The sequence below is a fragment of the Homalodisca vitripennis genome, chromosome 1, assembly GCF_021130785.1.
Source record: "Homalodisca vitripennis isolate AUS2020 chromosome 1, UT_GWSS_2.1, whole genome shotgun sequence".
Taxonomy (NCBI): domain Eukaryota; kingdom Metazoa; phylum Arthropoda; class Insecta; order Hemiptera; family Cicadellidae; genus Homalodisca; species Homalodisca vitripennis.
Genome location: NC_060207.1, coordinates 179,276,022 through 179,290,227, shown reverse-complemented (window position 1 = coordinate 179,290,227; position 14,206 = coordinate 179,276,022). Strand labels below are relative to the sequence as shown.

General features: G+C 36.4%; 1 protein-coding gene across 1 annotated transcript; it reads left to right on the top strand.

Annotated features, from left to right (window-relative positions):
* The first annotated feature begins 7,329 nt into the window (after positions 1–7,329).
* Positions 7,330–13,857, top strand: LOC124355795 (apolipoprotein D-like). Its single transcript, XM_046806951.1, has 6 exons — positions 7,330–7,469; positions 10,488–10,603; positions 10,978–11,111; positions 11,239–11,309; positions 11,635–11,733; positions 13,341–13,857. Exons 2-6 carry the CDS (start codon positions 10,493–10,495, stop codon positions 13,490–13,492), a joined length of 567 nt encoding a protein of 188 aa, XP_046662907.1. The 5' UTR covers positions 7,330–7,469; positions 10,488–10,492; the 3' UTR covers positions 13,493–13,857.
* The last annotated feature ends 349 nt before the right edge of the window (positions 13,858–14,206 follow it).

The following is a 14,206-nucleotide window of genomic DNA, read 5'->3' as shown; positions in this document are numbered from 1 at the left end:
CTACGTTCAGTCGTAGGTGGTTAGTAGACGAGTGAAGACGTATTGTGACCTGTATTCCGTAGTTTAGTTTTAATGATTAGTGTTTTGTATAGTTTTGTATTAAGTGCATGTCTTTAGTGTTAGTGAAGTTGACTAACAACATGTAGGTTGTGATTCCTGACTTAGGCGTGCCACAACGCTTTAGTAAGATTTGTTTATTTTAACCTAGTTTGTAATTATGTATTAGGTTAGTTCTTTACCTGAAGAAGAGATCAGATTGCAGATCTCGAAACGTAGTGTTACTGTTTTCTTGTTTCACTGAACGATGGCAAATGTCCGGAAAAATCATTTCCTTCTTGCCCTAACCCTTCGTAGATGAGGACCCAGTTTAGGACCCTATTAAAGATCACGCCCAGGTACTCGGACTTTAACTTAATGGAAGAGCCTCTCAGTAGGAATGGAACAATACCCTCCAACTGACGCCTCGTAGTGAAGGCAACCACAGCAGCCCTGGTGGGATTGACAATATGGTCTATCCCATCATACCAGTAACCCACCATGTTCAGAGCAGCAATGGTCAGTTCCCTGACTGTTGTGTTGAACTAGCCACTCACAAGTATCAAAATGTCATATGCGTATCCCTGTGCAAACACACCACCGCTGTTCAAAGGCACAAGCAGATCGTCCACAACTAGGTTCCGTAGAAGAGGAGAAAGGACGCCACCCTGAGGACAGCCCCTCGTAGTCCTTGCACTGACATTTGATTCCACCGTGTCTGTGAGTAAGGCCCTCATTCAGTCACATATTTGACCATCAATACCACTTCTCGAGACCGCATTGACAATCGCCTGAGTGCCTGTATTGCTAAAGGCTCTTTCGATGTCCAGTAAGACACCTATGGCTACTTTTTTGGCTGCCAGCGTCTTCTCAATTCAGCATACCAGTTCATGTATGGCTGACTCGCACGATCTTGATGGAGTGTATGCATGCTGATTTGGATGAAGAAGTCGCTCCGAAAGAGATTATTCCCAAACAAACCTATCAACCATCTTTTCCATGGTTTTGAGAAGAAGAGAGGACAGGCATATCGGCCTAAAATGTGAATCCAGGCTAGCCCTCCCCTGCTTAAGTATAAACAATACCCTGAATAACCTCTAGGACAGTGGAATATACCTGAGGCCACGGAGGCCCTAAAAATTCTGCACAACAGAGGAAGGAGGATATCCAACCCCCGCTGCAAGTAAACCGTTCTCACTCTGTCTCCCCCAAGAGCCTTATAGGGATTAAACTAGTTAATTGCCTACTCTATCCTTTTGAAGGTTAATACACGACATGCCATACTTCATTGTAAATGAGTGGCGCGCCAAGTAGGTCTCCTTCGACAACTGAGTGTTTGATCCTTGTCATAAACGAAACTATCCGGAAAGTGTGATCCCATCATAAATTTTAGAACTCCATCCGGTTTTATAATATATAATTTTGGTGGTCCCTGAGGACACCAAGCGGCGAGATCGATTTTCTGCTCGTAACTTCTGAAGCCTTGCACAGCCCTGCACACTGTCAGTGTCTGTGCACAGTTTCTTTCAGGCTAATCTCTTAGCCGTACGGACCTTGTAGTTATAGAGTGCAATAACCTCGTGGTAGATCTCCCAACTACCCTGAGGATTTCTCTCCTGGAAGCCCTGACTCTCTTCCTCAAAGAGGCTAGTTCACAGCTCCATCAGGCTACTTTTGACCTTCTCATGTTAATAACAGGACAACTGACATCTAAAGAGCCCACAATGGCACTGTGTTGTGTATCCGTTTCCGATTACTACCCCCTAAAGGGTCAGATTCTGCCCTTGGAATTTGGACTTTACGAAACTTTTCCAGTACTATTTCTCCGATTTTAAAGCAGTTGTGAGCATGTCCACAGAGGGAGGGCTCGTCAGCCACATGCCAGCCATGTATCCGATTACCCTACCCACCGTCATTGAGTCACATTTATTATCTCAATACGCGTCCACGTGCGAAACAGGTACATTACCCACCTTTGCAGTCACTAGACTACGGGACATGATGTACTCCAGAAGCGGCTTATCTCTGCTGTATGTTTTGTTTCTGCCTCATTGCGTCAACCCTCTCCTCTTTTCTTTAGGCTTTTATTAACCTGCTTCAATCAACTGTTGCTACTTCTTCATCTCTCCTTCCGCTAGCTTGTTTCTTATGTATCTTGTTTAGTTACACGAAAAGAAAGTGTACCATTTTATTGTGTATTGTGTACCATTTTCAACACATGTATATTCAAAATAACACAGCAGCTCTATTCTACCTAATAATTTTACAGCCGCGCAGTAGCGGTGCCAGCTCGGGCATGACCAGTCTCGACTAGTCTCTCCGGATTCGTACCACATGCTTTTGTATGACTGGGGGCCTCCAATCCCACGGTGAGAAGCGATCTGTGCCTAAAGGATGCATGACATAGGGGCTGTTCACCGCGAACATAGCCCTTGGGAGTTGGAAGCCCCCCATTGTAAATAGCCTTACCTAGTCATGCGGGGCTCTGACTAGGCGGACCTGCTATTTCCTCGGTACCCGTGGGACCTTTTGTGGAGTCTTTTAACTCAATTAACAAAACCCCCAACAGATCCTGATGTGAAACATTTTGCAGCACATGAACCTGTGTTTTAAAAGAATTTAAGTTCTTTCGTACATGAATAATTAGATACTACCACATATTCTGTGTTGTTGATCATTGAATTTCCTATTTTATGAATGGTTAAATCAATTTAAGTGAACAGAGAATTTATACGTTAGAAGAAGCAGAATCAAATGGAATTCCAACCTGTATTCTCGACGGGCTGAAAGTCAAACGCCAACACACTCACAACGATCGAGTATTCAGGGTTGAAGGAAGTGCGGGGGCCGCGAGCCAGCTTCAGTCGACCAGTTGTCGGAATGTTTGCTCAACGTTTTTACAAGATCAACTTTCCAAAGTGTGTTTGTGTTGAGTAATTTTGGCGCCAGCGAGAAAAGGTACAGCGTATTGCAAAATGAATGCTGTGTACACTCCCCCCGCCCACCAGAGTGTTGACATACGGTCCTTCTCAATTAAAAACTGTTTACTGTGGAGGTTACCGCTCGAATATTGGTCATCTCCTTCTCAATTTACAAACTTGCCAGTGTCGCTACTAAGTGGCTCTGTTTTATCTTCCATAAACGTTCCCTACCACACGGTTTTTGTTTTAGCATCAACATTAACTTTAAACGTGAGCCCACTTTTTTGTTAACATTAGATGACCTTATAGTTTCATAGTTACTCCACGTTTTTCTAGGAGACCATTATTAAAATATGTTATATGCAATTGCAACAAAATAAAACACAACATAGATTTCATTGTATTACTATACACGTTTAAGGTGGTAAATGCTATTATTTGCAATACCATCGTTCACAAAGACTGAGAAAAAAGCTTTGAAGGGATAGCTGATATGACAGTTCCACACAGTATATTATTCATCTCTAGGTGGCTACCAAATGTTGATATTCGCAATAGATTTAGACTTTATTTATAAGTTTTAACTCTTGTGAGGGAAATACATAAATAAATTAATAATAAATAAATGCATAAATAAATTGTGCATCTGAAAGATTCTAATATATAGGAAAGATCTTTAATTCAATACATTTTACAATGTCTTTTCTTTGGTTATTTTTGCTACATTCAATGCTTGACCATAATATCCAATCATTTTAATTGTAACAGACAAAATAAATATAAGGATTTAATGATTAAATAAAATTTTAAAGGGTGAGAAAAAAGTAGTGATGAAAGAAAAAGTAGATTTGAAGGCGAATGAGCAAAAATAAATTATTTTATTTTAAAAGAAGCCAACATTGAATTGAGAAAGAGTTTTCACGAATTAATGGACACTAATATGAACTACTTGATGAATATGAGTAAAGATCGTGAACTTATTCAACAAATCACAATAGAGATTAATCAGATGTACAAGATAGGCTAAATTCTGAAAATATGTGCATTTCAAAATAAGGAATTAGAGTATTAATGATTTGCTTAATATAGTCGTTTGGGATTAAATGGAATGTGGAAATTAAATAAGATAAGCTTCTAGGTATTTGGGAAAAGTCTAAGAAAAATAATGCAAGTCTACTTGTGAACAAAGGTCGTGGAAAAGTAAACATGATAGAGTTATCAGAAAACATCTTCAAAAGTGCAAGTAGGCAAGAATAATTTACTCGAAACAGAGGGACGAGTTTGATTGAATAATTGTTTGGAATGTAGTCTGGAAAGAAGATGAGCCCGAGGAAGACCGACATGTTCAAAACTGAGATTACCTAATATTTTCAGAAGAGTTTCTTAAATCTTTTTAACCCTCGATACCCTTAATGTCCAGATCATTGACATTCAACTATGCGAAGAGTAACGGACTTTGCATTCAAAATTTCAAATCTATATAGTTCATTTCATTCCCTAGATGTCCTGCGGTCAAAAAGACAGACATACAAGTATACAGAATATAAATGATTTCATAGTCCTGATAGACAATTGTGGCATGTTAGCATACTGAGAGATAGACATCAATGATGCCCAGCCTAATTCCTTTGTTGGACATGCACAATCATACAGCGCATTCTTGTCTATGTAGAAATTAACTATTATGCAAAATTCAAAGTATACAGATGAAACCTTACTAGAGATATGTTACCACATGATACATTCACATTTTTGTTCAGTAAGTTAGGTTTTGTGGCAGTGTTCAAATTAAAGTTTCGGTAAGTTAGGGAGGGTACTACAATAGTAAAAGAGCACTGAAGTCAAATATTGTCACCGACTTTTAACACTGACTCCAGTCTATTATATTGTCTTTTTATACTATTAATAAAAGTGCCACTTGTTGAAATCTCATAAGATTGCACACAGTTCGTTTACAAATGTATTTATTCAGCTATGTTCTCGTTTCCATCGTGGTTAAAATAAGACCAATGTTATAATATTCTCTAATGCTTAACCAAATCTCGTGACAAGACTGCAGCATCATGTAATTCAGTGTTCCACATATATAAATGAAGCCCCATGCAAAAATTGTGTTGGTCGGTTCATTTTTTAGATATAGTCTGGACAGATATATGCAAAAATGCCCTACGAGTGAAAAATGCTTCGCCATCACTTTCATTCTAGTGCGATAAAACTAGATATTTCTATGTTTCTAGTTAACAAGGAATTGTGTACAGTGTGTTGGTTGCCTTTTCAGGTCAAAGTTATATTTCGTTTTGCTTGATTTTGTGGGAATAAAAGCTTTTAAATGTAAACAATAGTTTTTAAATCTCGGGACGTGGACAGCTCTCCCAAGAGCCTGGGTTGCAAGTACCCTACAATTAGCACAATGACTATGAAGATGCACATGTTTATATTCTTCTCTTTACAATTGTTATGCAGCGAGGACAGAATAAGATTTACTTATTCTGTCCTCGCTGTTGTTATGCTGTCATTGTTTTAATGTCCATTTTTAGCTTTTAATGGTATTTTGTGTTGATTTGTGACACTATTAACAAAACTTTCACCATGAATTAGGTCCAGATGTATTGTTGTCAACAAACTGTATGATCGGTATATCAATGTGAAAGATTTACGAATCTAACCTATTGCACTGTTCAGTTTAACCTTCTGAGGGTTATTATCCTTCAGTTGAGAAACAATCAGGATAATAAGTGGTTGAAAAACAAATGATTCAATTAAACTTTAACATAAATCTAATTTCGTGAAGTTCCTTGGTTTAGAGAAGTAAATATCGTGCCTTATCAAATTGTTATTCGGTTGTAGAAGTTCACAGACTTTGTATTCGGGGCAAGTGTTGTTTACATCGATGGTATATATATGTTGTGCTTTTGCTCTGTTATCGGTCATGTACCCGTTATTGCGATTACTGTCATACCAACGACTAAATTACACATTTTATCATGGTTAATTCTTTAAGTAAGTAATATTATTATAAAAATGAGAAATAAACATTGTAATATCGTTTAACAATTTTATTGTTATAATAAGGTAACTTTTATTATTTTTCCTTTCTTAGTAGGTCAGCCGCGGTGTCCTTTATGGCGCTTGTGATGACTGGAATAGCTGTTATACGTTGTAATTGAATTATACCGTGTTATACGTATCATATTAAGATATGAATAATGCGTCACTTTGTACATACCTATCAAGCCACTCTAAAAGCATATTTAAATCGATCAGCAGGAACTTTAGTGTACCCTTGATTTTCTGGTGGGGGGGGGGTATTATTACGAGTTTATAAGTGTGAAAATAGAACAACCGCCGTAAAAACCTGTTTCGTGATTTATGTAATATATAAACGAGCCACTCATAACGTAGCTATGGTGGGAAAGGCTAATTCAATGTAATTGTAAGTTTGGTCCAGTTCATAGCAACGTTTTGTTTAGAAAACTCGGTAGCTCCACCGTACTTTGAGGTCGTGTTTGAAAGATCGTAGTGCACTCAATTGTGCACCTGATGACGCAATGGGAATAATTTTTCATCTAGATTACAATATATTTTGTAGTCTAGGTGTCTTTGATGACGAAATTATGCAAATAGTTCGTTTTGAACTTCTTTCGTGCCGAATTGTTTTTTCTTTTGTGCAGACGTATATGACTCCAGATTCAGGAGTCAGACGCTGCACTAAGAGGAAAGTGAACTGGAGCAAACGCCAGTTGTTAACGTTTTTATTGCTATAGCGTTCACTAATTTTTTTCTAATTAATTTTTATCTTCAAAATAACATTTTATAATTTTTGTATGAGACCTCATAGGGTAGAATTATAATCCCCATAACCTTACTTTGTTTAAAGTTTAGTTTTGACGATGGAAGGATTGTGAAAGAAACAGGATTTTTCCGGATATTTTCCATCGTTCAGTGAAACAACAAATCAGTAACACTACGTTTCGAGATCTGCAATCTGATCTCTTCTTCAGGTAAAAAGAAGAGATCTCTTACCTGAAGAAGAGATCAGATTGCAGATCTCGAAACGTAGTGTTACTGATTTGTTGTTCCACTGAACGATGCCAAATGTCCGGAAAAATCCTGTTTCCTTCCCATAACTGTCTTGGCTACTTGACGGTGATACAGGAATTTGAGCAGTTTACAATATTTGTGGTACTCAGAACCCTTAAGAAGTTTCTGTAATTGTACAATACGAAATAGATAAGTACGGAAGCGGGGATGTCCAGAGGGTCCAGAGGTCGGAAGAGAGAGACGGCTATCGTCAGAGCATTGTCCTCTGCAGCTGAGATGTGTACGTGCCGAGTCGACCGTGGAGCCCAGCCCAGTATCACTGATAGCGTTAATAGGCTCACAGTATTACGGCCTTATTACAGAACAACGCCGGTTGTCTTGCCGCCACGCCGTGCCGCTCCTCGCCTTGACTCAGTCGTCAGTCGGTCGCGACACACACTCCGGACACAACCAAGGATCTGGACCGATCAGGTACAATGTCAATGTTACCTCTGATATACAGTATTTTGTAATGTAATATACAGAATATTATCATTTATCCTTGTTTGAAAAATGAAGCTTTTACATTGAACAATCCGAATTGAATTAAAATTTTTTTTAACAAAATTTAGTTATTTTGTCTGATTGGTATACTCCTGTTTTAGATCAAACATGAACAAACACAAATAATTTTACATGTTATGTATTGGGATGTTTAATTTCTTTTGAAAAGCAAATATCTAACCCCAATTCAACATTATTTTCGAAACTTCTGTCGTGCATTAGTGAAATGCAATGGAAAAATATGACTCTTAGCCTATTTGAAAACACAACAAATGTTGCCTTACATCTAAATTTGTCTACTATTAGTCACTGCAGTTCAAAGGTCAAACGTGAAAGTTTAAGGCAATATTTACAAATGCATAAAGATATCGAGACTCAATAGTGTATCAAGTTTATTTGAGGAATTATTTGTCTTTATTAAACTATCTTTTGTAGTAGAAGCTATTACGTGTTTCTTTCTTTATTTATTTTTAAATAATCCTTGTAAATATTTGAACTATCCAAAACGGTGTGGTTTTAATTTGAGTTACTGCTAACATAGTAGAAACAAAAATATATTTAATATAAAAAACTGATTTTATTGTGCACCCTCCGATAACGTATATGGTTCTGTACAATAAAGTTCGGAGTTACCATGGTTACTAAAGTAGACCATTTTGATGAAAAGAACATCCTAGAAACTCCAATCGAAATTTTTTCTGAATTTACAAATTTATTAATGCAGGATATTTTCCTTCTACTATGGATTTTGGAATATACTAAATTAATATTGCAATTGCTTAGGTAGATACACACTCTGTATAGTTTAGTGTAATTTTAATCCGTTGTACTCGACTACAAAATCCCTAGTTTCTTTTTGAGATTTTTGTGCTTTTTAGACAATTTTGAAATATTAGTCTAACTCAAATTTTGTAATGCCACATATGGTTATGTTAAGATTCAGATTGTATGTTTTCAATTACGGGTTGCAGTATTCAGCAACCGTATGCTTGCAGTTTGATTAAATATTGTCCTGTTAATGTTATGTGCAACGCTCAATATAAAAAGTTTCAATATCGCCTGAAAATAATATAAAGCTACCGACATTAAAATTGAACAGAATACTGTCTAGTCATGGTTTAAAGTTGATTAAACCATTCATATATTTGTGCGTTGATATTTAGAATGAGAAATCGTAGTAAAACTTCGCTTAAAAATATTGCAACTGTTACTGTAACTTACGTGGTAAAGTGATTTAATTCTTTTTTCTGCATACCATATTGCTTATTAAAGATTAAAGAATTAACACGACCTCCCTAGTACAGTATTACGTATAGAAAAGCATTGAGGAAGTTATAGTTTATAAATAGGCTATTATTGTACAAATATTTACAAACAAGAAGTCTGTGACCTTCAGGTTCAAGGAAACGATACTTCTTGATAAGCTAAAGTTTAAGGCGGCCAAACATCACAAGATTTCTTACACCAAGAAGGTCAATTACGGTGATGATATCAGCAATTTAACCTTTGTGAAATAATAACTCCGCGTTACAGTTAAGAGTCGCAAAAGTTCCAACTAGAGCCTACAGAGTGCAGCATCCAGGAAGAAAGGTGGCCCGGAACAGCTGGCAATAAAGTACTAGTGTCTGTCATGTCAGACAAGGCCGCGGGCAACCTTGACCCCTGACCTCGACATAGAGGCCGACCTACATTAGACCATTATAAGCCCCATTGTTGTTTCATTATAATTGCAGCTGCCAACTACCCACTTTGTCCATTGTAAATAACGCATGGGACTTGACAGTAGTTTTAGGTCATGTTTGGTGTCCCACAAGGTTTCGTCTTGGAACTCAATTCCTTCCTTATTCGTATATCTAACTGTGATAGGATTCGGGACGAATATTATATTTAAATGACGTATAATTGTGGACTATACCTGGGTAGTTAACAATGAATAGGTAAGGAATGGCCATGTCTCGCTCTTAGCTTTTGCCAACATTTTCTAGTAAAATTGAGATGTTGTAGGAGATGAGCAATATAAGGAATGGGTCTTAAGTTATTGTAAAATTTGCAGAGACCTAGTTTTATAAGTAGAATAGGCTGGCTTTTTAGCTATAGCTATGGGGTAACGAGCAACGAATCTCAGTAATACGAGTATCAATACGATACGTTTAAGAATCAACACACTGGGTTCCTCTAAGATGTCCTAATGCTGTATGTATTCACTTATAGAAGATGAGTTTAAAACGTGGAGTACATATTTTAAAACTTTTTCTGCAAGATCAACAATTTTTTTATTAGAACGAAAGCCAATTTTTCTATGTTATCTACAGTTATTAAAATCCGTAGTGATACCATTAGCTACTTTCATATGAATGGCGAGATATCCTGAGGCAAAAAAGATCTTTCCTGGTCATTAGAAGCAATCCTAATCTTCACAACAACCATTATCTCGTTGGGCCAGACCAAGAAAGATTGGAACCACTAGCATTAGCGTCATCTTAACCGTCATCTTTATATTGTAATAGGCTTCCATTATATCAGCTATGGATACTGGTGGGGAAGAATTCTCGCTAGATAAGGCTAATAAACATGGATTTCAATATGGATGTCTTTGGAAAATTTTACCTAGATATCGAGGATATTGTATCTGTACATATTCAACAGGAGCGTTTTCAGATACCAATTTGTTACTATATAACATGATATCAAGATATTTCTAGACATTCCTGAGGTCAGTAATAGTAATTTGTAGAAATCCTCATCCAATGCCAATGGATGGAGGCCAATAAGGATATTCAACAAGGGCATCTTCTGGCGTAATTTTAAGGGCACCTAGACCAGTAACGGTAAGAGGGTGAAATCCCTCTAATACCCTCCATCCAATAACATTTTTCAAACGAAATATATTGCTGTAAATTGAAACTATTTGGACTCATTTTAGTTCAATAATTATTGTGTATCCAGGAAAAATGTGGAAGACGCTACTAGTATGCGAGGTCGTGCTGGTCTCAGCGCACCACCACGACCACAGCCCCTGCAGACTGCTGCATGACATCATGGTGGACTTCGACCTGGACAATGTAAGTAATTTCTGGCAGGAAAATGTGAATTACTCTTGTTTGATCTAGAATTAGCTAGAACCAATAAACTGTGGAAATATTGATGCATGTCTGTTTGCATTACCGAAAAATAATAGGCACAGTACCATACTTGGACTATAAAGTTTAAAAGCCAGTAAAAAGCTTTGAAAAGGGGTAGTTTAACAAAATAAAGCTGTATTTAAAGTATTAAATTAGTATGTTCTCAGATTCTGTAATACTATGGGCTGCCACAGTTTTAATTTTTAGACACGCACACTTACACACACTATATTATAGTATGTTTTACATTATATTCATCATTTACTTAAAAAAAACATTTTATTTTTATTGAATTTGTGTAATTTTTGTTTTAGTACATGGGGGTGTGGTACCCACTTCTCGGGTGGTCAAATTCGCAAGAAGGAGAAGTCAGAGGAAAGTGCTCTAAGGAAACCATCAGCAACCACCACGGCAACATCACCATTACCGAAGAAACCATCTCTGATAGGTAAAAATTATATAAAAAATGAACAAAATTCTATATAGGTTTTTGTCAAAGAATCAGATCATCTACGCTTTCTGTTATTGGAGTTGGCCTTAACTGTGTTATGACGTGACTTTTCGAATTTTTGCAGATCTGGTCCACACACCTCATCCCATCACGCATGGCAGGATCACCCAAAGGAAGGAAAAATTACGATGTGGAGTAAGTTTTTTTACAACTTTGGTTGTAAATTGTTATATATGATTTAAGTTGCGCTACTACTAAGTATGCAATTCACAAAAACACGCCCAAAAATAGTAACAAGTTCTCTATAAATGGAAATCACCAATCTAACAATTTTTCAAGCCGAATGTTGTACTTTACGTACTTAAAGAGATGTATTACTGAAATACGTTGAGCCATAAGTAACTTTGATAAACCAATTTGTAATTAGTGAGTTGCTTATAATATTCAAATAGTACATATTGAGATTATTTTACAAGGTGTTATTTCGGTTACCAGATTATAATATTGTTTTATTTTTTAGTGTTCCACGCCATCAAGGTGCCTTTCTGGGTTGTGGACACGGATTACAAGCACTGGTCTGTCGTGTACTCCTGCACGGGTGACGAGACAGACTATCTTAGTGAGTATATGTCATGTAGTATAATGAAAAAAAATATCTTGGTGTTGGAAAAGTCAATGTTGTTTTGAAAAATATGTACTGGGAGACACTGTACTTAAAATCGATTTCACACAAGTATTTACCATCGTTACCATAGAGGGCGTTAGTAACCACAAAAATATAATGTATTCAGGTTGCATAATTGATCAAATATCGTAAATTACTTCAACTTAAACCATCTAGTACGCTCTATCAGTTATTTAACCGTTAACAGCCCAGTGTAGCGATTTGGACACAGGGATAAGTTGAGTGGCCGAACAGAGTGTTATTATCTGGGAACGGTCTGTCGAGATTCTGAAGTAATTTTCACACCATTGATTGATCACCATTTATATCAGGAATACATATGGTACTATTTAAAATGGGTGATACCCCTGTCATATTGCCGGAAATGTATGTGGAGCCATGGGAACAACTAGTTGGGTACGTATTCGTTCTAACCACATCAACGCTGCAGAGCTTGAGACGAATTTATTTCAATGACATCGATTATACCACATAATATACAGAACACAGAAATGTCACTGTCACAATTTTTACAACTCGTTATGTTGGCCAGACATATAACAACCACCTACTGGATATTGAGCTATAATCAGTTAAAAATAACTTGAAAATTTTCATTTCAAAAATAAACAAACTGAACATTAAATAAACAAAATTTACACGTTATTACATAACAAATGTAAAAAAAGAATATTTCAAATTTATTTCTATATTATCCTAATAAGCTATACTTAAATAGCCGTCATTTTCGTATAACTAGATTCACCATAAGATAACCGTAACTTAAGTTATGACATTCCAATTCAGTACCAAACCAGTATTGTCAGAACTTAGTGTGGACATGCAGTTACGATTAGAGGTGAACTTTTTGAATTTCTTCCGCATAGAAACAATGTGTTTATTTCAAACTCAAGAACACTCATTTACTTTTATCATAAAAAGGTTTCGAAATTAAATCTATACAAATTGAAATTTTGCAATTAGATAATTTATATCTATATTAATTAATAAATAATAATTTATATTAATAATGTATATATATATATATATATATATATATATATATATATATATATATATATATATAATACGGAACAATCAATACACGCCAAACAGTTAGATACATTTACACAATTTGAATACATATATGTTGTAAAATCCCATTTAAATTAACGAAACAGGTTTTTTTCCGAACCTTTGTCATCGTTCAGTGATACAATATACAATAGGAATCAGTAACACTACGTTTCGAGATCTGAAATCTGATCTCTTGTTCAGGTAAATAACTAACCTGACACATCATTACAAACTATGTTAAAATAAACTAATCATACCAGAGCGTTGTGACATGCGTAAGCCTATTGAAATAACAAATCATTATATTGATAAATCCGTACGACAGATTTTACTGAAATAATTACATATAGGCAGACAATTCATTATCTTTGAACTTGACGTAGTAGATAGAGAATTATTATGATCATTATTATGATATAACTGTTATTTTATCTCGTTATCTCGGGAATTCAGCATATTGATTGGTGCTTTGCTGTTCTGTCCAGAAACGTTGCTGGTGTTGGGGAGAGGCCGCGACTTCTCCAAGCTCTGGAAGGACCCAGAGGCGAAGAAGAGCATCAGAAGATCACTGAGAAGAAGCAACCTGCTTAGGCTCAGGGACTTGACCAGTATCAACCAAACAGACTGTGTCAATTAGATAATATCGACAGTTTTGATGAACTCACTAAAATCTTTAACTCCCACTATTGTGTAATTGCTTCGTCTCACAGGAAACGAGGAAGAATAACTACTTCGTTCTAACTTACTTAATTCGGTACCGTAGGAAACTACAGACTTAAGTTATTGTATTTATTAATAATATAAGATTATGTATATAGAGTGTATATATGTGTGTTTTACAGCAACGTATGTACTGTACAGTGTGTGAATAAATGTTTTGTACTGTTTGTCACTTGTAAATTTCATATGCAAAATGTAAGATATATATGTATTTATTTATACGTTTGTATTTGAATAGTACTGTGGAAATAAATTATATAAATAATATGATTATTAACGAGATGTATTTTGTACTTATTTCAAACCCTTAGTGGAATTCTGTATGTTCTTTTCCATTTATTAATTTTAAAATATTTATTGCCATGACATCTGACTTCCCTTGGGGGGGGGGGGGGGTGGGGGGGGGGGGGGGTGGGGGGGGGGGGGGGTGGGGGGGGGGGGGGGTGGGGGGGGGGGGGGGTGGGGGGGGGGGGGGGTGGGAAATGTTATGATTGGAATGTTAATATTTAATATTATAAAGCTTTGGCATGACCAGACCTCCTCGGTCAGCTTTCGTTCGGTGGTTGCCATGCAATGATCGATCATCTTACTTACCTTTATCAGGTTTAACATTTATCGCTTTCGATTTTTT